The sequence below is a fragment of the Hemiscyllium ocellatum genome, chromosome 20 (genome assembly GCF_020745735.1).
Source record: "Hemiscyllium ocellatum isolate sHemOce1 chromosome 20, sHemOce1.pat.X.cur, whole genome shotgun sequence".
NCBI classification, from domain to species: Eukaryota; Metazoa; Chordata; class Chondrichthyes; order Orectolobiformes; family Hemiscylliidae; genus Hemiscyllium; species Hemiscyllium ocellatum.
This window is the reverse complement of record NC_083420.1, coordinates 33,662,031-33,687,513: the sequence shown is the minus strand read 5'-3', so window position 1 is coordinate 33,687,513 and position 25,483 is coordinate 33,662,031. Positions and strand designations below refer to the sequence as shown.

Below are 25,483 nucleotides of genomic sequence, written 5' to 3'. Positions count from 1 at the left end.
TTTGTAACTAGTCTGCAATGCTAAGCTCTGGTGTGTTAATAGAAATTCAATGTTAATTCAGTTGAATGTTATTTGTTGGGGCAGCATTTCCTGGAATTTGTGACACACTATATCTCATAATTATCAACCCAACCTGAGTGTCTGGATCTTATTGCACATGAGCAAATAAAGGTGAAAACCTAGTGATGATATTGATAGACTATTAATGTCCAGGGTAATGTTCTGGACAAGGTTCAATTCCCGCTATGGCAAATGATGGAATTTGAATTCAATTCAAAAGAAATTTGGTTCACTCATGCCCTTCAGGAAAGAAAACTGCCATCTTGACTTGTCTGGCCTACATGTGACCCCAGACACTTAATATGGTTGACTCTTAACTGTCATCAGTGCAATTAGGCATGGGCACTAAATGCTGGCCAAGGCTGCGGTGTCCATATCCTGAGAATGAATAAAAAGGGCCTTTTTTTTATTTGAGAGGTTGCGAATGGAATTCAAAGCAGTAATCATCAGTGAACCACTCCACTTTTAACCTTATGGAGTGAAAGTTGTTTTTCTAAGCAGCTGAAGTTGATTACTTCCAGTACACCGTCATGAGGGACTCTTAAAGAAATGTGCTGGGTATGAAGTGATTGGCACTCAACACCCTCCATCATTGCGCTATGAATGATTCCAACCAGTGGAATTTCCCCCAGTTCTCATTGACTTCAGTTTTATAAAGGCTCCTTAATGCCAAATTCTGCAAACTGCAGTCATGACACCAAGGACGATTTGGATTGTTTGTCTATTTTTGGATCTAGTTTATAATGAGCTCATGTAATAAGGAGCCGCATTGTTCTGGCACGCTGCAAATTGCACATCAATGTGTAGGTTTTTGCTGAGTACATGCTGCTTGATAACACTCAACAGCACCTTCCACCACTTTTCTGATGATTCAGAGTAGAGTGATAGGTAGCAATTAACAAGATTAAATTTATCCTGCTTTTTGCAGAAAGGGTATACTGTGTGAGTGCCAGCTTCCTTGGTTAGGTACCAATTTTTGCGCTGTATTGGAACAATTCAAACATATTGGTATCTGAAGTGCCATCCCTGCTTAATGCATGATTGTTGGTCCCTATATGTTTTTCTTTTTTTTTGCTACATTGGACCATTCATTCTCTAGAATTTAGCAGAAGGACTTTACAGCCTAATGTGCTGCTACCAAACCATGCAAACTGAGAAAGTCCAGAATTGTTAGCTGATCTCAAAATTGGAGGGCGATGCAGCAAAATCCTGTTCAGTGCCACGAGGAAGAGAAAAATCAGGTTGACTTTGACTAACTGTCATAATGAGTACTGTGAGAGGGTAACTGACAGATGGATTTGGTTCAGTAGTAGTACTACTCTTCCCCAAGGCCTCTTAAATGATTAAGAACATTAGAAATGGGAGCAGGAGTAGGCCAACAAACATTTACTTTTTCTCCATTTTCCTGTTCTCATCACAAAAACCATTCATTATCCGTGTTTCATTCTTGATGACTGAGCAACCATAGGCAGTACGCAAAAGAAGTACAAAAGTATCCAACCTTGAGTGTTGAAATTTCGTAGTATTTCAGTAGTAAATTATTGGCTGCCTCATCTTCTAGATTTTGCATGACAAAAGATATAGCTTTGCACCATCCATCCTGTCAACCCTTCTCCAGAATTTTGTCCATATCACTGAGATTGCATCTCGTTCTGCTAACTCCTGAGAACTTGGGCCCATTCTCTTCAATGTCTCATTAGAAATGCTTCTCTTTCAAGAAATCAATATTGAGCCTTTATGTATCCTCTTTAGGTAAAGAGACCAAAACTACACACTACTCCATTTGAGGTCTCAAAACATTCCTTTCTAAATGCAGCAGATTTATTTTCCATTGTATCATATACCAATTAAAATGATGCAATGATTCAATATTTGCTTATCTAATTACTTTCTGTACTTCCATGCTGAGTTTGTGCTTTATGTCCAAGAACTACTAAATATCTGAGTGCCAATATTTTAGTTGCTCACAGTTAGCAAAAGAAAAGTGGCTTATTTCATATTAAATCCACATTATATTGCACCGCCATGTTCTTGTCCCCACTAATTTCCTTCACAGCTGACTTGTTCCTGAATATTGTATCATAGCAAACTTGAATGTTGTTTCCCCCAATTTAAGTCATAGATTCATACAGCATACCCTTCCGTCTGACCATAGAGTCCTAGAGATGTACAGCATGGAAATAGACCCTTCAGTCCAACCCGTCCATGCTGACCAGATATCCCAACCCAATCTAGTCCCACCTGCCAGTACCTGGCCCATATCCCTCCAAACCCTTCCTATTCATATACCCATCCAAATGCCTCTTAAATGTTGCAATTGTACCAGCTCCCACAACATCCTCTGGCCACTGTTGGAATATTGCGTGCAATTCTGGTCTCCTTCCTATCGGAAAGATGTTGTGAAACTTGAAAGGGTTCAGAAAAGATTTACAAGGATGTTGCCAGGATTGGAGGATCTGAGCTACAGGGAGAGGCTGAACAGGCTGGGGCTGTTTTCCCTGGAGCATCGGAGGCTGAGGGGTGACCTTATAGAGGTTTACAAAATCATGAGGGGCATGGATGGGATAAATAGACAAAGTCTTTTCCCTGGGGTTGGGGAGTCCAGAACTAGAGCGCGGCACGGTGGCACAGTGGTTAGCACTGCTGCCTCACAGCTTCAGAGACCTGGGTTCAATTCCCACCTCAGGTGACTGACTGTGTGGAGTTTGCACGTTCTCCCCGTGTCTGCGTGGGTTTCCTCCGGGTGCTCCGGTTTCCTCCCACAGTCCAAAGATGTGCAGGTCAGGTGAATTGGCCATGTTAAATTGCCTATAGTGTTAGGTAAGGGGTAAATGTAGGGGAATGGGTGGGTTGCGCTTCGGCAGGTTGGTGTGGACTTGTTGGGCCGAAGGGCCTGTTTCCACACTGTAGGTAATCTAATCTAGAGGGCATAGATTTAGGGTGAGAGGGGAAAGATATAAGAGACCTAAGTGGCAATTTTTCACGCAGAGGGTGATACGTGCACTCCAAGGTCTCTTTGTTCAGCAACACTCCCTAGGACCTTACCATTAAGATTTGCTTTCCCAAAATGCAGCACCTCACATTTATCTGAATTAAACTCCATCTGCCACTTCTCAGCCCATTGGTCCATCTGGTCCAGACCCTGTTGTGATCTGAGGTAACCCTCTTCGATGTCCACTACACCTCCAATTTTGGTGTCATCTAATCTACTAACTGTACCTCTTATGCTCCCATCTAAATCATTTATGTAAATGACAAAAAGTGGAGGGCCCAGCACCAATCCTTGTGGCACTTCACTGGCCACAAGCCTCCATGACAATCCTATTTCCTAACTATACTAGTCCCACCTCCTTACACTTGGCCATAACACTCAACTTTGACTATTCATGAACTTATCCAAAAGTTTTTTAAATGTTGTAACTGTACTGGCACCCACCACTTCCTCTGGCAGTTCATTCCACACAAACTGCATTCTGTTCATAAAAAGTAGCTTCTCACGCACTTTTTAAATCTATCTTCTCTTCCCTAAAACAAAAGCCCCATAATTTTGAACCCCTCTACCCTAAGGAAAATATCCTTGTCATTCACCTTGCCTATGCCCCTAATGATTTTATAAATCTCCGTAAGATCACCCTTCAACCGTCTACCTTCCTGTGGAAAAAAAAATCCCAGCCTTTCTAGTCTGTTTTTATATTTCAAATCTTCCAATCCTGGCAACATTCCGGTAAATCTTTTCTGAACCCTTTCCATTTCAGTAATAATCTTCCTATAACAGTGTGATCAGAACTGCACACAGTATTCCAGTAGAGGCCTCATGCACTTCCTGGACAGCCTTAACCTGATGTCCCAGCTCCTATACGCAAAGATGTGAGCATTGAAGGCAAGCATGCTGAATGCTACCTTAACCACCCTGTCTATCTGCGATGCAAATTTCAAAGAGCTAGGTACCTGAACCCTTAGATCTCTGTTTTCCAAACACTACACAGGGCCCTACCATTAATTGTATAAGTCCTATACTTGTTTGTATTACCAAAATGCCATACCTCGCCTTTATCCAAATTAAACTCCATCTGTCACTCCTCAGCCCAGTGGCCCAATTGGCCAAGTCACTTTTGTAATCTTAGATAAATATCTTCACTGTTTGTTATACCACCAATTTTGGTGACGTCTGCAAACTTACTAACCATGCCTCCGATATTCTCATCCAAATCATTTATATAAATGACAAACAAAAGTGAACCCAGTTCTGAACCATGTGGAAAGTCGCTGGTCACAGGCTTCCAGTCTGAAAAAGAATCCTTCACCAACACCCCATGTTTCCTACCAGAAAGCCAGTTTGCATCCAATGTGATCTAACTTTACTAGTTAGTTATTGATATAGATTGTAAATTGTTTATTTTCATTGCTTGACCCAGCAATCCATTACATATTTCGCAGTTTTTGCTTTTATGTTGGTTCTATAATTACCTTAATTAAAGTGTGCCCCATCCTATTTGAGAGTTTATTGTTACACAGTTGACAGGTGCTATGCTGTAAATCTGTTTGGTTTAGTTTGGTTTTTTTTCATGTTAGTTCACAACTTTGTTTATTCACATGTGTAGCATCTAAATTTCTTCATTCATTTCTCGTGATTCAGTTCTCTGCACTAGAAATCATAAGCTAATGAGCTTTAATGCTGTGCAAGATGCTTCACCCATCATCACCTTAAATTGTAGTCACCTCTCATTGGCAGTTATCTGGCACTCTGTTATAAGCTGAACATGGGTGAATGGTTTTATCGACATACTATTAAGAATTATATAGATCAGGTGGACATGATGCCATGCTCTACTGACATCATACTTTCCCCTGAAAGCATGAATTCAGGTTGGAGATAATGCATTGCTTTTTGATTTCATCAAAGTAGAAAAACTCAAAGTCAAAAAATTGTCAGATCAAGTAAAGGTAGAATCCAGCTGTGAAAATATTACTTTTTTTAAAGATTAAAATGTAAAATCTGAGTAACTTGTCTCAGTACAGCATGAAAGGAACACAATGTGGTAAAAGATGCTGCATCCATTGTAAAGATTGGCAATCATTGACACAGTGGCTGAGTCGTTAGCACTGCTGCATCAAAGTGCCATTGGCCTGGGTTTGTTACCAGCCTTGGGTGTTTGTGTGGAGTTTTCATGTTTTCACCGGGTGCTCTGATATTCTGCCACAGTCCAAAGGTTTGCAAGTTAGGTAGATTGGCTACGCTAAAAGTTGTGGACCGAAGGGACTGTGTTCATGCTTTACATTGCTATGACTTCAGTGTCCAGGGACGTGTAGGCTAGTGGACTAGCCATAGTAAATGTGGGCCTCTGGAGTGACTGAATCTGGGTAGGACGCTCTTTGGTATGTCAGTGTGGATTTGATAGGCAGAATAACCTCCTTACACACTGTAGGGATTCTGTTCCTATTAAGATAAGGGCAGTATTTGATGACCATAAAGTTTCTCATCTTCAGTTTATTAAGAAATCCATTTCCTATTTAAATGCTGAATATTTTGGTTAAAACAAAATTGACTGCAGCTGCTATTGGGAGATTAGTAACTTGTGGCAAGAGTTATAAAACCAGCCGGAGAACATGTGGGTGCACTGGTTACAAAGGTCCAACAAAGTCGTCTCTTCCTCAGGCAGCTGAGGAAATTTGGCATGATGGTGAATACCCTTGCCAACTTTTATAGGTGTGCCATCGAGAGCATTCTGTCTGGATGTATACTACCTAGTGTGGTAACTATACCATTCAAGACCGGAGACTGTTACAGAGAGTGAATTCGGCCTGGACAATCACAAAGGCCAACCTCCCATCTATAGAATCCATCTACCAGGCTCGCTGTCAAGGAAAGGCCGCCAGCATTCTCCCACCCTGGCAATGTTTTTCTACAGCCTCTATCATCGGGAGAAGGTACAGAAGCCTGAACACACACCAGCCAATTTCGTAACAGTTTCTACCCTGTTGTTAGAATACTGAATGGACTTTCAAACTCTTAACATTCGCCTATAACTGTTTTTGTTTTTGCCGCTGTTTACCTATTATTTACGTATCTATGCTATTTAACTCTGTGACCTGCCTGTATTGTTCACAAGACAAAGCTTTTCACTGTGCCTCAATACACGTGACAATAAGTTCAATTCAATTACATCAGTAATAATGATTAGCCAAGTGACAATGATATGCATTATTCAGCATCATCAAGACCAACAGTTTATCTGTATCCACATTCCCCATTCCCTCTAGTGACCATGTGGATATCCTTGCAAAAGGAAGTAAAGAGAGTGTCATATTCTTGAGCCCAGCGGATCTGAGACTCCAGCTTTATCATCAGTCTGCGTATGCTGCATCAGTTGAGATCAGCTAACGGGAATTCTTTATTTGACATTGATAGCCTGGGTTAGAGATGGAAAATCAGAGCTTCTGCAAGATCATTATCTCCGACTTTCACAGAGCTTTTGTGGAAAGACCCATCAGATCCAAGCTATGATGTAAACTGAACAGGCCAGTTCCTGGATCCGGTTCTTGGATTATCCCATGGATAAAGGTTTGTGTTCCATAGGCAATTCAGCTTGGTTAATGTTATTATTTAACTTTTACTAGTTGAGCTATTATTATTATTCGGTTGTTCCCAAATATTGCATCTTATTTCTCAAGCCTTTTTGCAAAAGCAGTGGTCTGAAGTTGGAATCTGATGTTGGTATCAAGAATTTAGTATCTTTCATTAATTTTATGCAAATGTTGCTATTTAACTCTGATTCAATGAATGGCACCATGCATAATGCTAAATATTGATGTTGTACTTCATGTCATCTAAAATTTATGTCTTAACTCTGTATATTCTTGCTATGTCTAGGTGCTGTACCATTTCCCCCATCAGTTGAAGCAAAACGTTCAGAGACAATATAGTTTTAGCTCATTCATCTTTATTTCGGGCCCTAGAGGGAGAAAGAACGATTGCCCATGTGCACAGAGACATGAGTTCTCGGTCTTCTTTGGAATAGCAGCTTCTTGATGAATTATGTAGTCGTTTTACAGGGTGGAGCATCCAGATAAGGCAACATAAATATTGACTGGGTGACTGTTACAATCCTGATGAAGGGCTTCTGCCCGAAACGTCAGTTTTTCCTGCTCCTCAGATGCTGCCTGACCTGCAGTGCTTTTCCAACACCACTCTAGTCTTGACTCCGATCTCCAGCATCTGCAGTCCTCACTTTCGCTTGACTTTTACAATCAGTGAGTGTCAATAGTAGAGATTAAGTCATCTGCTGTTACACAATGAATGTTTTTAACCTTAACTGGCTTCACATAAATGAATACTTCTCACTTTGTTAAACTGACCTTACATACTGAATATTTCCAATATTGTGAAATGACTCTACATAATGAATGCTTTTCCACCTTGTTAACCTATTACCCTTGCCTCCAAATCCCATTGTTATTGGAAGTTCTTATCAGATCTGAGTCATGATCAACTGAACCTCTTGTTTCACAAAACTCAAAAGTTCTCATTCCCTCCTTTTATCATTTTATGATGACCATCCAGATGGCACTGCCAGCTTTCATAAGACTCATGACAGCCAGTATTTAAGCAAGTTATTGACACACAGTATACAATGATTATAACAACAACAATTACTAGTCCATTTCAGTAACTAGAACTCGAAGAATCCTCCCACATGGTAGTTTACTCTTAGGCCATTAGTGACCGCTCCGTCCCCTCCTAAGTTGAGTGGAAACAGTTCCAGTTCTCTAGTCTCCTTCAGTAATGTCCAACCTGTAAACAAAATTCAATCTATCCTTCTGCTTGACTCCACGGAGAAATCTGAATTCTTGGATAAGGGCAGTTAAATACTTAACAAAGCTGATGAGAATTCTATCCTTGTGGGGTTGCTTCAGTGAAGGATACCAGAGCATTGAGCAGGCAGTGCTGCAGCTACAACTGCAGGTTATGTGAATGCAGCATTCTTTGCTGCTTTCTGCTATTAAATGTAACAAAGCCAACTGGCTGTTATGATAGCTTGGTCAGTGAATCTTCATATCCCTTAAATAATCAAAAGACAAGGTAGTGCACACGTGGTTTTAATGTCCACTGGAAGACCACTGTAAAAAAAAGCGAACCGACCTCCCCTTCACTGTTGTTAGTTTCTTCACTTTTTCATGCTCATGACTGAGGAGCTGATTGAATCCATTGGATCAGGCTCTGGAGAGGTGGGCGGTGGCCCGAAGGCATGCTCTACCTGTGAATGGAGAAACTCTAGAGAAGATGTTAGCTGCTGAAAGTATCTTTGCATTTCCTCTCTCATTCCTCCCTTGCCAACTTGGTTATCAGTATGAAGACAGTCACACATTTAACTACACTAAATTGTATCTGCCTATTTCAACATTTTCAGTCATCTTGAAGTCTATTACTCTGTTCACTATTTATGACATTATCAAGTTTTATATAATCCATAAACTTCTAAATTATACTGCCTAAACAATTCAGTCAATTATAAACAACAGTCAATGGTCTTAAAATCAAACCCTTCGGGGATTCCATTCAGGTTATTCAAAATTTATTTTCTTTTAACAAATTGATACTTGGCTAATGTGAAAGCTGTCCAGAAAAGTATTTCAAAAGTCTGGAATATGAAGAAAACAATGCTACCTGTGCTTTAGCAATTGAAAAGGCAGTTTTTCAGTTCAGGTTCAAATCTCAAATATTCATGGGAAACAACTGAATATTTTAAAATATGTTCTCCAAATGAAACTTCCCAAATAAAACAGTCAGAATTACAGTGGCAACTTTGGTAGAGATCAACAGTCTTTGAATTTTCAATATGAAGGGGGCCAATGAAGTCTTAACAATGATTAACAGAACTGAAACAGTTCACCCTAAAGTTCTGATATTCTCTTACGAACAAAACATCAAACTAAAAATGCACTGTTTTTGTGAACATTCTGCATTAAAAGCACAGCAGCAAAGATATTTTAATACAATACTCTCATATGGCTGAAGCATGACTACTGACCCAACTCTCTTTTTAATGAACAGATGCTGTAGAATTTGAAACAAATCAGGGGCTCAAGGCACTCCATTAATTTCTTTTAAGGTTACAAGTTTGACGATTTTAAAAAGAACATAATGTGGTACAATTTCAATGTAAAAACAAAATCTGCCCCACTACATAGCCCACAAGACACATTGAGTTCTGATTCAAATAAGGCAAAACAGTTTCTTAAAAGGATTTTATGAACCAGTTTTTTAACGAACCAATTTTTTAAAATATCAAATACTTCCAGCGTGGCACACTTTACATTGAAACTTTCCTTTTTCAACCTAAGTGTTAGTACACCCTTAATTTCAGCATTTCTTGTATTTTTTGCGTCCTCTCACTGAAATTACACTTAGAAAAAGAGAAAGCCCTTGCAGCAGACCACATGGCGCTGCAATCCAAGCCACTGTCTTCCCCAAAGCAAAGACTCGCAGAGCCTCAAACTTTGCCATTAGAAGACTTTAACCCCTTTCTCACTTTATTCCTCAGGGGGGCTCGAACCTCACTCAAACGCGGAGGGCTCGAGCCCCTGCATGTCAGCACCGCTTGTGAAACTGTCTCTCTCGACTGAACTAATTACCATTCAAGGAATCCGTAGCATTGAGAGCGATCGAGTTAGGGGAATGTCTCCGGCACAGGAGAATATCGGGAGGGACCAAAGTTTAAAATCTTACCTTGTGGACCTGTCCATCTCAAGACACCAAAGTTCCAGGCGACTGCTGACACTGTCAGATCATAACTATATTCGTTTGGATCCTGCTGACTATGCCAGTATTGTCCTCCTGTTTCCTGCCTTCAGTCAAAGCAAAAAGCTCCTTCATCTTTATTCCAGACCCTGGATGGAGAGAGAATGATCACCCATGTGCACAGAGACGTGGGTTCTTGGTTTTCTCTGGAATAGCAATTTCTTGATCAATTACATAGTCATTTTACAGGGAGGCGCATCTAGGTAAGCCAACATGCATATTGATTGGGTGACCATTACAATCAGTGAGTGTCATAGTAAAGATTAAGCCATCTGTTACACAATGAATGTTCTTAACCTTAACTGGCTTCACATAATGAATACTTTTCACTTCACTTTGTTAAACTGACCTTGCGTAACAAATGTTTTCAGTACTGCTAAATAGCTCTACATAATGAATGCTTTTCCACCTTGTTAACCCATTACCTTTGCCTCCAGCATCCCATTGTTAATTGCAAGTCCTTACCTGATTTGCGTCATGCTCAGCTGAACCTCTTGTTTCACAAAACTCAAAACTTAACTCTTTCCCTACATGCTTATACCCTGTACACATTCTCAGAGGTTCACCTCTTTCTCCTCCCCAGGTCAGATTAATCCTTGGAATGTTGTCAATGCCAGCTAAGCCCATCCCTAATTACTCTTGAGGTGAGCTGCTACCTTGAACTAAAGTAAACTACAAGAGATTGGTGCACCTTTCATATTGTTAGGTAGGGAATTTGGGATTTTGACCCAACAGTGAAGGATCGGTGGTATAGTTTCAAATCTAGTGATTTTGAGAGCCATTTTTAAATCGCCTCTCAGCCACCTTCACTCCAAGAAGGATTAGTCCCAACCTCTTCAGTCTGTCCACATAATTGAAGTTAAATTAAACAAGATAAATCCAGAATTTGGCAGAGAGCGCACAACTAAAATTTTTCAACTAAGATTCCTCTACCAGGGCAAATGTAGCATTTTTCAATTTTCTAAACAAAAGCTGAAGTTGAATATAAATTAAGATGTTCTTTGGGTATTGAACCCTAATGAGTATCTGAAATTTTGAAAAAGTCATCAGACTCAAAATATTAATTGTTTTCTCTACACAAATGCTGCCAGACCTGCTGAGTTTCTCTAGCAATTTCTGTTTTCATAGAATTTCTACAGTGCAGGTAGAGGCCATTTAGCCCCTCCGGAGAGCATCCCACCCTATCCCCATAATCCCTCATGGGGTTTATACTCTGGCTAATCCACCTAATCTGCACGTCCCTGGACTCGAAGAAGTAATTTGTTAATGGCAATTTTTGTTTCAGATCTTCAGCATCTGCAGTATTTTGTTTTATTATAGATACAAAATGAAATACAAACTTAAAGCTTTTGCTACCTTGGGAAGCTAGACCTTTGTTGCATTGTGAAGTGTTATATCACTAAGATGCCCTGCTCGCATGTTGGCAAAGGAAATCTTTCAAAGTCAATCTCAAAGCCTCTGTGATTGTGCATTCATGTTAATAGAACACACCCAGTGTTAAGGTTTGTTTTATATTATAGGGTAGGTTAGTAGTTAGTAGACAATTGTTGTATTGATTGTATTTTTCAATAATTTTATATGTTTGTAAATTTTAAAAATTTGCTAATACATTTACAAAAAAAAATGCAACAGGAGCAGATGCCTAATTAAAATCAAAATGACAATTTTTCAAAACTTCTGTCAAGATCAGTCAACAAGAATAGCTACAGAGAGAGAATGGAAAAAGAGAGCTCAAGATGAAGCAGCAGCTCAAACCAACAATCTACCACTACTTGCACCACTCATAATCAATGTCCTGACTGTCAGAGATCTAGCGATGCTAATTTAGGACTCCTAAGTCATTTGTGAACCCACAACCGATAATATCATCTCACTTCTATCTAATCATTCATCTTCAAAAAAAATTCATCCTCAGCATGGGGCATTGTAGTCTTTGTGTTTTAATGTGGGTAAATGCAGTAGCCAATCTGTACATGTAGTTTGAGGTTCCACAAACCTCATTGAGATTAATGTTCTTAGCAGTTGATTATATCTGTTGGGACATTTGAGATTTTTCATGATCTTCACATAATGCTATGAGATTGCAACAACCCAAGGATACAGATGGGGCCTCAGTTTAATACCTCACCCAAAATGTATATTTTATGTTGTTTTACCGATGTTGATCTCTCACTGGACACGATACCTTGAATTTATAATCTGCAGTGTATGCATTTTAGTTATTCAGAGAATTAACTCAGAATATTTATAATGATGCTCACACCATACTAAAACACTAGCCCATCCCTTGTCACCTCTAGCAATCGTGCCTCTGATGTTTCTCTCACATCTTTCTAACTTGGTTGTGCCTCAGTGGGGTTGCACACAGGGAATCAAGCCCTGCTGTTCTCAGAGCAGTTATCAAAATTTATAAATATTATAAAAAGCCACAGCCTTTTAGAGTTGAAAAATGTGCTGGAAAAACACAGCAGGCCAGGCAGCATCCGAGGAGCAGGAGATTCGAAGTTTCGGGCATAAGCCCTTCTAGGGTTTATGCCCGAAACTTCGATTCTCCTGCTTCTCGGATGCTGCCAGGCCTGCTGTTTTTTCAGCACCATATTTTTCAACTCTGGTCTCCCGCATCTGCAGTCTTCAATTTCTCCTAGTTGATCACAGCCTTTCAGACCCAACTTGACAAAAGCAGCATGGTTTTCCTACTTACCAAAAATGACTATGCGAATAGAGATTTTAGCTAGAGGTAAACCATTATGAGCCATTGACATATGGTTTAACTTGTTAAAATTCTAACTGCCATATACTACTCCTCCTGCATACACATGTAGTCAGAACCCAGAAGCATGGGTGTTTTGGGTCGAGGGAAACTGTGGGAAGACAGTCCAATTGTTCCTGTCCTCAGGATTCACTCCAATGATCCTTTTGGCTTGTGGATTTGCTGCTTTTTGATCTTTCTGCTCTACTGCAGACCATCTAATATAACCAAACTGTCCAAACCTTCAGCTTTTGGTTCTGTCATTTCCCAATTCTCGAATGAAGGATTTCAAGAGCAGCTTTACTACATGATCTTGATTTAACTGTCAATGGATTTTCCTGTTGTTTAACCCCAGTTTATAAAAGTTGAACATTTGGTGTAGTGTGTGTAGAATTTATACAAGAATGAGTTTGCAATGCACTGATCAAAATATCAAAGGAAATACAGCAGCAGCTTTGTGATGTGCTACAGTTTCCAAGCAATCTCTCTGTTTCAGTGTTTGCATCTATCATATGCTAGAATCCATACCACTAACCTTTTATTCTCAAGGAATAGTATCAAATAAGTCCCATGTACAGTTAACATACTTTGTACTGCAACCACTGGTATACACGGATATAAAGACAACTGAAGTTCGGAGAAGAACTTGTATTTAGCAAAAAAAACCTCATCCTATTTAGCTCAGTCAGCAGCAGATGCTTTAATGATTAGCTAATGTGCTATTTTAAATAAGTTGAGATAATAAACATTTTAAGGAGTGAAGAATCAGCTAAAATGCTTTCCTTCAATATCTACTGCTCACTTGCTGATGTACAATGCACTATTCATTAAGTGCACGTTGAATTTTGCAATGTGGGTAGTCCCATCATTAGACAGGTTTAATGTTGCTCTACATTATTCATGTTTGTTATATTACAGCTGGAAGTCTGTGGCAATTTCTTCTGCTGACTAGAATTAAACCTGTGTAGTGTATTATCGGATGGAGTAAACACTGCATAATTCACAATTTTCCCATATTCCCAAAATTCAACCAGTTGATGTTTTTCATTGTTCTCCAGTGCATACAATTTGGTAATGTGGATGTGCGGACGTTTTGGGAAAAGAGCTGTTGAACAATTGCTCAGGAATGGTTTTTTAAAACTATAATATCTGGTTGCATATCTGAAGCAGCTGAGACTTGTGCTTAATAATTGATGTTATAGTCAGCAATTCTCTTGTTGCATAATTAATCAACCCAACCGAGTCTGAGCCATCATTTTTTTCCCTAAAGGATGCAACTCACTATGCTACAGTACTTTACAAGGGCATGATAAACGGTTGCAGCGATAATTTCCTTTCCTCTAGGTTTCTTTACCATGGAGGCTATGTATCTTGTTTTGCTCAAACCCATCACCTGCTTCCTTTGCTACATATGGTGAACATAACAAAGTTAATTCTTTAAAGGGTGTATATCCCATTCACCATGAGATAGAATAGATGATGGACTATTTGAAAAATGAAATTCTCCAGTTTAAACTGGTTTTATTTTCTATTTATTTCCCTACCCCTCAATTTTAATCTGTTTTCAAAAACAAAATGCAAACAAATGCCTGGAAAGTTGCAGCTTTGATTTTACAAAAGAAAACCTGAAAATGAGGAGCCCTGCTAATAGAATAGTCATTTTCTACAAAATGCTAATATTCAAATAAAGATTATTTCTAACCATGCATTTATTCTTTGAGCAGTTAAAAGTTTTACTGTATGGAAAATGTGATGTAAATGAGCTGAGCTTGGTTTCCGTGTGACTGACCACAGATACAGGATGTGAATTTTATACTTACACCTGTTATATCTTGCATGCATTTGCAGCAATGGTCCAGTTCAGTCGGCAGGGTTTTCTTTTACACTGCTCATTTTTTTGCTCAGCATTCTGACTTAATAGGTGTGTTTTTCATATTAACAAAATAATAACTGATTTGAAAAACAAAACTACTGTGTTAAGGTGCATACTCAGTTGCTGCCATTCTTGCAAATGTTGGGATTTTAAAAAATAATTTTGTAACTTCTGATCACTGTTGACAAGAGGAGATTTAAATCCTGTGTCCAGTTTATTCCTCAGCTGGAAAGAGTTAGTTACATGCATGAACTACTGTCTCCTACCTTTTGGCTTTCTAATTATTTGTAATACTGAACTAAAAAAACGTAACCTTGCCTTTAAGCCCACAACTTTGCAGCTATCTGTGTGTGTAGTCTGTAAAGGTCATTAACCAGCATTCAGCTGTTAAGCATGTTGCAATACCCTTCGCAATTAACAAAACATCACTGCCCCAGAAACTGAAGATGCCCAGGGGATAAAAATAATTTGGAAAGATACTAGTCCCTCGGCAATAACTAACAGTCATCCAGATGAATTCAGCCTGCCTCTAATGCACTAAAATGTACGAGACAAAAAAACATTCTCTGTATACATGATTCTCGCATGGCGCTGTTTCTGCTCAGTTGTATCTGGAGTACATTGTAATTTTCATTAAACTTTCCCTGCTGAGCCAGGAAGTAGAGTTGAAATGTGTTACCACCTAAACTTTACCTTATGTGTTCTCTCTAAAGGTGTTGACAGACCTGAATATTTCTGTTGTTGAATTTCTTTGATACCTTGGGAATTAGTCTTTTGGGGAGGAAGACCTGGGTGTTATTATGACATGAGGGGTTTTCAGGCTGTCTCAATTCTAGGAATGGTTTGGTTCAGAAATATACCTACATGTTTCAGGATTGCCTACAGATTACCCACAGAGTAGAAACTGGCCCTTCGGACCAACAAGTCCACACCGACCCTCCGAAGAGAAAACCATCCCCCTCTATTTACCCCTGACTAATCCACCTAACACTACGGGCAATTTAGCATGGCCAATTCACCTAACCTGCACATCTTTTGGACTGTGGGAGGGAACTGGAGCACCCGGAGGAAACCCACGCAGACACTGGGAGAATGTGTGCAAATTCCACGCAGACTGTTGCCTGAGGCGGGAATTGAACCCGGGTCCCTGGCACTGAGGCAGCAGTGCTAACCACTGAGCCACCGTGACCCACTCCCACTCCCACTCCCCCACTCCCCCCAGTCCCCCCAGTAAGTGACATAAGGAGTGTATGCAGTTATTCAAAGCACAAACTGTATCATTGCAAATGACCTAAGCTCCCTTGGACTTGGAACCAGGTGAAAAAAACCCACTAATATAACTCCGTCCATTGTGAATATGCATAAATGTGAGACTGATAGTCATAATGCCCTCCTGTTCTCACTATGATTGAATAGTCTGCCAGCAGACATAAATGTGACTCCTGTGTGTGAATTATTCCAGTGAGATGATACATATCTGTCAGCAATTGTTGGACCACAGCTTAGCGAAAGCCAATACTCAGGAGAAGAGATAAAAACTGGCAAAAAAGGGCTAACGAATAAAAATTTTACTGTTGCTGACCATACAGGAATAAGTTGAATGCATCTTTGTTACACTCTCTCTAAAGAAGATACGCCTTTCCTTAAGAAAACCAAATTCAGCACACTGCGTGATGTATGTATGCTCTCAGCAAAGCCCACTTAGTTCTGCAAGACATCCTTTTTGTAAACCTTATTACAGGGATTGGAGTATAACTGTCAACCTTAATTGCTTGCTGCATCTGTATGTTAACATTTGTGATGTGTGTACAGCGGTATTGAAATCCCTCCGAGTACCTAATCATGTGACTCTTCTCCGTGCTACCACCAGCAATAGAATGTTTTCGTTGTTTTGAGTCCACCCACAGTCTGAAGCTGTTAATTTAGAAAGGCCAGGACTGGTTAGGGATAGTCAACATGGCTTTGTGTGTGGGAAATCATGTCTCACAAACTTGATTGTTACTTCTTCAAAAGAAACTCAAAGAAGATTGATGAGGGCCGAGCAGTAGATGTGATCTATATGGACTTCAGTAAGGCATTCAACAAAGTTCCTCATAGGAGACTGATTAGAAAGGTTAGATGTCATGGAATACAGGAAGAACTAGCCATTTTTGGATACAGAACTAGCTCAAAGGTAGACAGAGGGTGGTGGTGCAGGGTTGTTTTTCAGACTGGAGACCTGTGACCAGTGGAGTTCCACAAGAACCAGTGCTTGGTCCTCTACTTTTTGTCATTTTACATAAATGACTTGGATGTGAGCATAAGAGGTACAGTTGGTAAGTTTGCAGATGACACCAAAATTGGAGGTGTAGTGGACAACGAAGAAGGTTACCTCAGATTACAACAGGATCTGGACCAGATGGGCCAATGGGCTGAGAAGTGGCAGGTGGAGTTTAATTCAGATAAACGCGAGATGCTGCATTTTGAGAAAGCAAATCTTAGCAGGACTTATACACTTAACGGTAAGGTCCTAGGGACTATTGCTGAACAAAGAGACCTTGGAGTGCAGGTTCATAGCTCCTTGAAAGTGGAGTCGCAGTTAGATAGGATAGTGAAGAAGGTGTTTGGTATGCTTTCCTTTATTGGTCAGTATTGAGTACAGTAGTTGGGAGGTCATGTTGCGGCTGTACAGGACATTGGTTAGGCCACTGATGGAATATTGCATGTAATTCTGGTCTCCTTCCTATCGGAAAGATGTTGTGAAACTTGAAAGGGTTCAGAAAAGATTTACAAGGATATTGCCAGGGTTGGAGGATTTGAGCTATAGAGAGAAGTTGAATAGGCTGTGGCAGTTTTCCCTGGAGTGTCGGATGCTGAGGGGTGACCTTATAGAGGTTTACAAAATTTATGAGGGGCATGGATAGGATAAATAGACAAAGTATTTTTCCTGGGGTGGGGGAGTCCAGAACTAGAGGGCATAGGTTAAGGGTGAGAGCAGAAAAATATAAGAGAGACCTAAGGGACAACTTTTTCACACAGAGGGTGTTATGTGTATGGAATGAGCTGCCAGAGGATGTGGTGGAGGCTGGTACAATTGCAACATTTAAGAGGCATTTGGATGGGTATATGAATAGGAAGGGTTTGGAGGGATATGGGCCATGTGCTGGCAGGTGGGACTTGATTGGTTGGGATATCTGGTCGGCATGGACGGGTTGGACTGAAGGGTCGGTTTCCATGCTGTACATCTCTATGACTGTAATGCTGAGAATGCATTGATACAATTGGATGGTTTCTCTGAGACCTCAGGTACTGAGATCAGTTTTGTGGCTTTTGTTTGGATTGCATGTTTCTCTTGTGTCCAGTTCTGGCCAGTGAGATACCATTTCAAGAAGTTGAAACATTCATAAGGCAATTGGAGATTTAGTTTGGTCGGGGTTAGGCCATATTTAGTTGTTTCTATGTCACTTTTTCTTTCCCTATCGCTTTCTTTCCCTGTCAATTTTGGTATTCAAAACCTTGTTCATCTGAAATTTGAATCAGTGTCCTTTTTCTTTGCTGATTTTGCATGATGTGTCTCCAGCATTTTCTGCTTTTGATTCTCTCTCTTATTCTTCTGATTGACAATAAAGCTGACAACAGATTGCTGGGCTGTCCTTCTATGTTATCTCTTTCGTAAATACCTTGAAATCTCCTAAAGCAGCTTTCCCTTCTTATGAAGCAAGTGACCTTATTTATTTGAAATGATATGATGAAGAAAAGAAAGGTGAAAAGAGTACTTAGAGGTTCAACCATTTAAATCAGTATTTCTCTTCCACTTAATTAATTAAAAATTGAGTCATCCTAATTGCATTTCAATCAATCCCATTGCTTTACCTCTACTAGTTTAGAAAAAAGAAAAAAGCACATGTCAGGTTTAGACAGGAGAGATCGAGAAAATCCTTAGAGTATAAAGGCAGTAGGAGTATACTTAAGAGGGAAATCAGGAGGGCAAAAGGGGGGCATGAGATAGCTTTGGCAAATAGAATTAAGGACAATCCAAAGGGTTTTTATAAATACGTTAAGGACAAAAGGGTAACTAGGAAGAGAATAAGGCCACTCAAAGATCAGCAGGTCAGGCAGCATCAAAGGAACAGGAGAATCGACGCTTCAGGCATAAGCCTTTCTTTAGGGAGAAGGGCTTATGCCCGAAACATTGATTCTCCTGTTCCTTTGATGCTGCCTGACCTGCTGTGCTTTTCCAGCAACACATTTTTCAGCTCTGATCTCTAGCATCTGCAGTCCTCGCTATCTCCCACTCAAAGATCAGCAAGACAGCCTATCTGTGGAGCCACAGGAAATGGATGAGATACTAAACGAGTATTTTGCATCAGTGTTTATTGTGGATAAGGTCATGGAAGATATAGAATGGTGGGAAATAGATGGTGACATCTTGAAAAATGTCCATATTACAGAAGAGGTGCTGCTGGATGTTTTGAAATGCATAAAAATGGATAAATCCCCTGGACCCGATCAGTTGTACCCAAGAACACTGAGAAGCTAGGGAAATGATTGCTGGGCCTCTTACTGAGATAGTTGTATCATCGATAGTCACAGGTGAGATGCCAAATGACAGGAAGTTGACTAACATGGTACCACTATTTCAGAAAGGTGATAAGGAGAAGCAGGGAACTGTAGACAGGTGAGCCTAATGTTGGTGGTGGGCATGTTATTGGAGGGAATCCAGAGGAACAAGAAAGGCAAGGACTAATTAGGGATAGTCACCATGGCTTTGTGCATGGGCAATCATGTCTCATGAACTTGATAGAGTTTTTTTGAAGAAGTAACAGAGGATTGAGGGCAGACTGGGGTGGATGTGATCTATATGGACTTCAGTAAGGTGTTTGACAAAATTCCCCATGGGAGACTGGTTAGCAAGGTTAGATCTCATTGAATACGAGGAGAACTAGCTATTGGGATACAGAACTATGCCACTAGGGTCCACCACTATTTGTAATTTATGTAACTGATTTGGATGTGAACCTAGGAGGTATAATTAAAGTTTGCAGATACAGCAAAATTGGACGTGTAGTGGACAGCGAAGAAGATTACCTCGGATTACAAAGGGATCTTGATCAGATAGGCCAATGGACTGAAGAGTGGCAGACGGAGTTAATTTAGATAATTGTGAGGTGCAGCATTTTGGAAAGGCAAATCAGAGCAAGACTTATACATTTAATGATCAGGTCCCAGGGAGTGTTGCTGAACAGAGTGACCTTGGAGTGCAGTTAAAGTTTCTTGAGAGTCACAGATAGGTAGGATAACGAAGACGACATTTGGTATGCTTTCCTTTATTGGTCAGAGCGTCTTCCCCGGATTTGTGTGTTCAAATGTTGATTTTTGTTTTCTCACCAGTTACACTTTACCATTAAATAGCAATTAACATTCTTCAATAACTTTATTTGGGGCACTAGCACTTGGGTTTCTGCCTAAATATAAAATACTATCTTCAAGAGGAAAAGAAGAATGTTGCTCAAACTTGGATGCACAGTTTTTTGTTTGAAGCAATATTTCTGTTGCTAAATTTCTACCTGTGTCTCTCTTTGAGGTACTTATTCTTTTTTCTTGGTTTTTAGTTTCCTGTTTGGTCCATTTCTGATATGACTCATAATGAAAGGTTATGAGAAATTCTTTTTTTATGCACAAGTATTAGGACATAAACTATCCTGAAGATTAGCACCATCTGAAACAACTTTAAAAAAGACGTACAGTAGATGCAAATTTGGAAAGGAAAATTAAAAGACTGTGAGGAAAGGATCATTTTCAAAAAAATGGCACAGCGTTGTCTGCTGGAACTGAAAGAATGTTCAAGAATAGGCCTAGGATTTGTAACTAACAAAGTCTGAAACTGTTGTGGTTCACATGCACATGCTCTTTAATTTTTAGGCAGTGGGGAAGATAAAGAAAAATGAAAACAAACCCTTTAGATTCCACTCTAATCATTGATTAGGTTGTAGCTTTTCAACGAGAAATGTGAGCTATTCTGCTGTGGTATAATTTCACAAATGTATTGCCATTATGCAAGAACCTCTTAGACTACTTTAAGAAGTTTAGTGATGAAGCTATGCTGCACTGATTTGGCAAGCTTCACAAATAAAACTTAATTTACTATAATAATTACTTTTTGGGTATCTTTTATATATGTTTAGATGTCCTGTGCAATTTTTAATGTTTTTATTTTATTGATCATGTGAGTGTGACACACACTTCCAGTGCATTGCTGTTTGCCCGAATGTAGTTTCTCTAAGGCTGCAAGACCTATGTTATAATTTAAACCCTAGCCTGCCTGATGGTGATCTTTGTGGAATCTGATGGTCTCATTATGGGGCTATTGAATGTAAAACTTTTGTTTTAATATTTGTATTTTAATATACAAGTTAATGATGGAATACTGAAGGGATCGCTGCCCAGCTGTTCACAGCCTAGCATAATAATTTAGATGAAAGGCAGATCTTAATTTTTCTGACACAACAAAGCTAAGCAGTAAAGTAACTGTAAGAAGACAAGAGAATCTGCCCAAGAAGTTATATCCAGGTTAATTGGGTGGGCAAGAAATGGCAGCTCTGAATGGAGAATAATGTGGGATTGTCTTTGAAAGAAGAGAAAAACAATTTTTTTTTGATGGCTTGAAACTATTAAATGTTCACCTTTGGGGATTTTCAAAGTTATTGTTAACATTTTTGAACAGTAAGTCAGTCGGAAAACAACTAGTATGTTTGTCTTTATTATAATGAAATTGAAATACAAGGGTAAGGGTTTTTTGATGCAACGACAAAGGTTTGAAGCTATATCTACAGTACTCTGTGCGGTTTTAGTCTCAGTTACTTAAAGAAGGGTGTTGTTACCTTGAGATATGGTGTGGCTGCCAAAAACATTCACCTAGCTTGATTCCTGGGATGAGTGTTTAATAAGGTTGGGTCTATACTGATTGCTTCTCATTTTTCTAAACTCCAATGTCGTAAAAATATGTATTATTTATAGGATAGATACCCAAAATGTGTTTCCCCTTAACTGGAAAGTATAGAACTAACGGCATAATCATAAGGGGTCAATCATTTAAGACTGAGTTAAGAAATATCTTCACTCAGATTTCTGAACCTGGCCCCAAGGCTTGGTTGTTCAGTATTTCAAAACAGCGACGTTATCTTATGTAAGGAAATCAACATATATGGTAATTGGGCAAGGAAGTTGAGGAAGACCAGCATCATTTAAATATTGAAGCAGATTCATAAAAAAAAATCGATATCCTTTCTATAGTGTGGAGTTTAATACTTTGAAGTACTCAAGTTGTGGTCATTTTGGGGTTTTTCAACATCACAAAGACCAAATGGGATTCATGAATATTGGTCTATAAATTTGAGGTAAAGTCTGGAATGTGGTCGCAGAGCAAGATTTAGCTTTCTTTTAATCTTCAATATTTAGCAATGCAATACATTCAGTTGCAAAGCTTATGTTTTCAGCAAAATAAGAGAAATTGCTAAAGAAACTGACAGCATCTGTGTGGATAGAGTTAATGTTTTGAGTCCATTGACCCTTCCAAATTAGTGTATAAATTTTAGATGGACTTGCTTTTTATGTGCTTTGAACACGCTGTCGGGCAGTCCACTGTGAACAACTCAACAGCAGTGGAACTTCAGCTGTTGGGACAAAGAATCAATGTAAATGTATTTTAATGATGGGTTTAATTTTTTGATGCTGGCCTTTATAAATCTTTATAGATATTTATCCAAAATGTTACAGTTGGTAATAAAGTCTTCAATCTTATTCTTCACCATTATCAACATCTCATTTATTCTTCCTACCCAATTTCCCTATCCACTTTCATGTTCAAAGCCATCAACACTTATAAAGTGCTCAAGATGTTCTATGATGTAAGAGGATACTTGTCTTTGTGATGCCTTTCATGTTTGTTGAATGTCCCAAAGGATTTTATAGCCCATTAATTAGCACTGAAGTGGTTGTCACTGTTCTTATAGTGGAATGTTCAACTAGCTGCAATTAAATATATGACTGGACATTTAGAGTAAATATTGGCCAAAGAACCAGGAGACTGGGACCTGTTTTCCTGCTAATTCTATTATAGGGTTATTTTAATGTGCATCTGAGGGCAAAGGGACCTACAATTTAATAATGTGTCCGAGAAAGAGCACCTCTGGCATCGCTCAATTTCCTCAACACCACTGAACAGTAATTCTAGAATGTAGCCTGAGCCCACATCCTTCAACTTATAGGGCATAGGTGTTACTAACAGTTGATATGGTATTTAGAAATGACATTGCTATAACTGTTAGATTGCTGATATGGGAGATTGTTTGCACTGTGTTATGCTGGCTCCAGGAGATTAACTTGTAGACCCTGATAGAGCTCAAAATGAAATTTCATATTGTTGCCAGCACACCAATTCCCTGACTATCCTGCTCAGGACCACTTTCTTGTAAGTGGAATAGAAGGGTGGTGGCAAAGTTATTGACCTATAAGTGGCATGTTGTCAGTTGAGCCTCATGATGAATGGCAACTTGGAAATTTAATTGGGTCTTTAGGTGCCTAAAGGCTTCAAGGAACCATACCACCAACTCTTGATGGGAAGAGAGGGCTGGTGTCCAAACAGGGTTAGTGGGTCCACTTGTGTGGCTTAGCTAGCCACAGGCTACCCTACTAATGGGTTTCCCCTCCAAAATAGTAGCCCATTGCTTAGGGCTACGGGCCTCCTTACGGCACCTGCTTTCAGTAAAGGGCCTGAAGAATCATAAGTGTGCCTGCATAGATGCCTGAAAGTTGCCACCCAGGTTGATAGTGTTTTTAAGAAGGCATAGGGTGTGTTAGCTTTTATTGGGAAAGGGATTGAGTTTTGGAGCCACGAGGCCATGTTGCAGCTATGCAAAACTCTGGTGTGGCAGCACTTGGGGAATTGTATGCAGTTGGGCTCACCGTGTTATAGGAAAGATGTGGAAGTGTTGCAAAGGGTTCAGAGGAGATTTACTAGAATGATGCCTGGTATGGAAGGGAGTTCTTATGAGGAAAGGCTGAGGAACTTAAGGCTGTTTTTAAAGTAGATTGAGAGGTTACTTAATTGAGACATATAATCAGAAGAATAGATAGAGTAAACAGTGAGAGCCTCTTTCCTTGGATGGTGATGGCGAGCATGAGGAGACATAGCTGTAAATTGAAGGGTGATAGATATTGGACAGATGTCAGAGGTAGTTTGTTTACTGAGCGAGTAGTAGGCGCATGGAACACCCTGCCTGTAACAGTAATAGACTCGCCAACTTTAAGAGCATTTAAATGGTCATTGGATGATAATGGAATAGTGTAGGTTAGCTGAGCTTCAGATTGGTTTCACAGGTCTGCGCAACATTGAGGGCCAAAGGGCCTGTAATGTTCTAAGTTATTATACCCATTAATAATAGTTGTGTCCATCCTCATCCCATAATTGAGGGCAGTTGGCCATCACCAGCAAACCCCCCTCCCCCCACTCAATTTTATTGGCGCTAAAGCCCATAATGAATATTTTGCCTCGTAAGTTTTAAATCTAATAGGCTGGTGGGTTTATAGCATCCTACCGGCATTCGACGTACAAGCATATGTATATTCTGCACAAAAGAGTAGCCGTAAAACATTCAGTCCCTCAAGTCTACTTTACCATTCAATGAGATCATGGCTGATCGGTTTGTTTTCTTTTTGAATTCCACATTCCCAACCACCCCATAAAACTTAAATTTGTGTTAGGCAAGGATATCCGTGTATCTCAGCCTTTTCAATAAATAGAGCCTATATTAGTAAACCATTATGTGGTTGTGTTCTGTTTGAAAATATATGGGAAATTGGTGAAACCCATTAAAACAATAATTTGCTTAACCTAACCAATTTATGTTTAAGTATTTGCAAATGTGATTTCTTGCTTTCTAACCAGACTTCTGTATTTGACATTGCAGGATGAGACTGGTGCCTATCTAATTGACCGAGATCCTACCTACTTTGGACCCGTGCTTAATTACCTGCGACATGGGAAACTGGTTATTAATAAAGATTTAGCAGAGGAAGGCAAGATCTATTTGTTACATCTTTAATTTTTATTTATAGTTATTGCATCCTTGGATTACAGATAAATAAAATCCCTACAGTGTGGAAGCAGGCCATTCAGCCCATTGAGTCCATGCTGACCCTCCGAAGAGTAACCCATCCAGACACCATCACAGACTTTGTTGCAGACTTGGTGCAAATTTAGACGAATAAGCTGAACTTAAAAGTTGAGAGTAACTGTCCTTGACATCCCAAGGCAGCATTTAAATGGAATAGCATCAAAGACTCCTGGAAAAATTGAAATTGATGGGAATCAATTGGGGAAACTTTCCATGGTCGAAGTAATACCTGCACAAATACAAATGTCTGTGCTTGTTCGGGGCCAATCATTTCAACTCCAAGACCATACTATGAGGAATTCTTAAAGTAGTGTCCCAGGCTTAACCATATTCAACTGCTTCACCAGTGACTTTCCTTCCACCTAAGGTCAGATGTGGGAATTATAGTTGATGATTACATATTGTTTAGTAACATTTGAGACTCCTCAGGTACTATGTATGCTTGCATCCATCAGGTTATGGACAACATTCAGATTTAAATTGGTAAGCAGCATATCCTTTTCATGTCAGCCAAATGCAAGGCAATGACTGTCTCCCCATGACATTCAGTAGCTTTACCATTGTTGAATCCCCTACCATCGTCTTCCTGGGAGGGGCATTAGTGACCAGAAACTTAACTGGTCCATCAGTAATAATAATACAGGCTGCAGAGCAGGCTTGGAATTCTGCAGTAACTAACTCACTCCCTGACTGTCCAAGTATTTCCATTAACTACAAGGCACAGGTCTGGAATGTGATGGAGTAGCCTCAACTTGACTGGATGAGTCCAGCTCCAACAACAATTAAGAGGCTCAACAAAATCTAAACTAAAGCAACCAGCTTTATTGGCACCCATCCACCATTTTAAT

At 39.6% G+C, this 25,483-nt stretch overlaps 1 protein-coding gene across 2 annotated transcripts in view; it reads left to right on the top strand.

Moving 5' to 3' along the window:
* The window catches only part of LOC132825444 (BTB/POZ domain-containing protein KCTD5-like), a 76,175-nt gene that overhangs the window by 16,456 nt on the left and 34,236 nt on the right, over positions 1-25,483 (top strand). For both annotated transcript variants that reach the window (XM_060840722.1, XM_060840721.1), the window contains exon 2: positions 24,429-24,537. In XM_060840722.1, the coding sequence (XP_060696705.1) occupies positions 24,429-24,537 (109 nt within the window). The remainder of the gene's footprint in view (positions 1-24,428; positions 24,538-25,483) is intronic.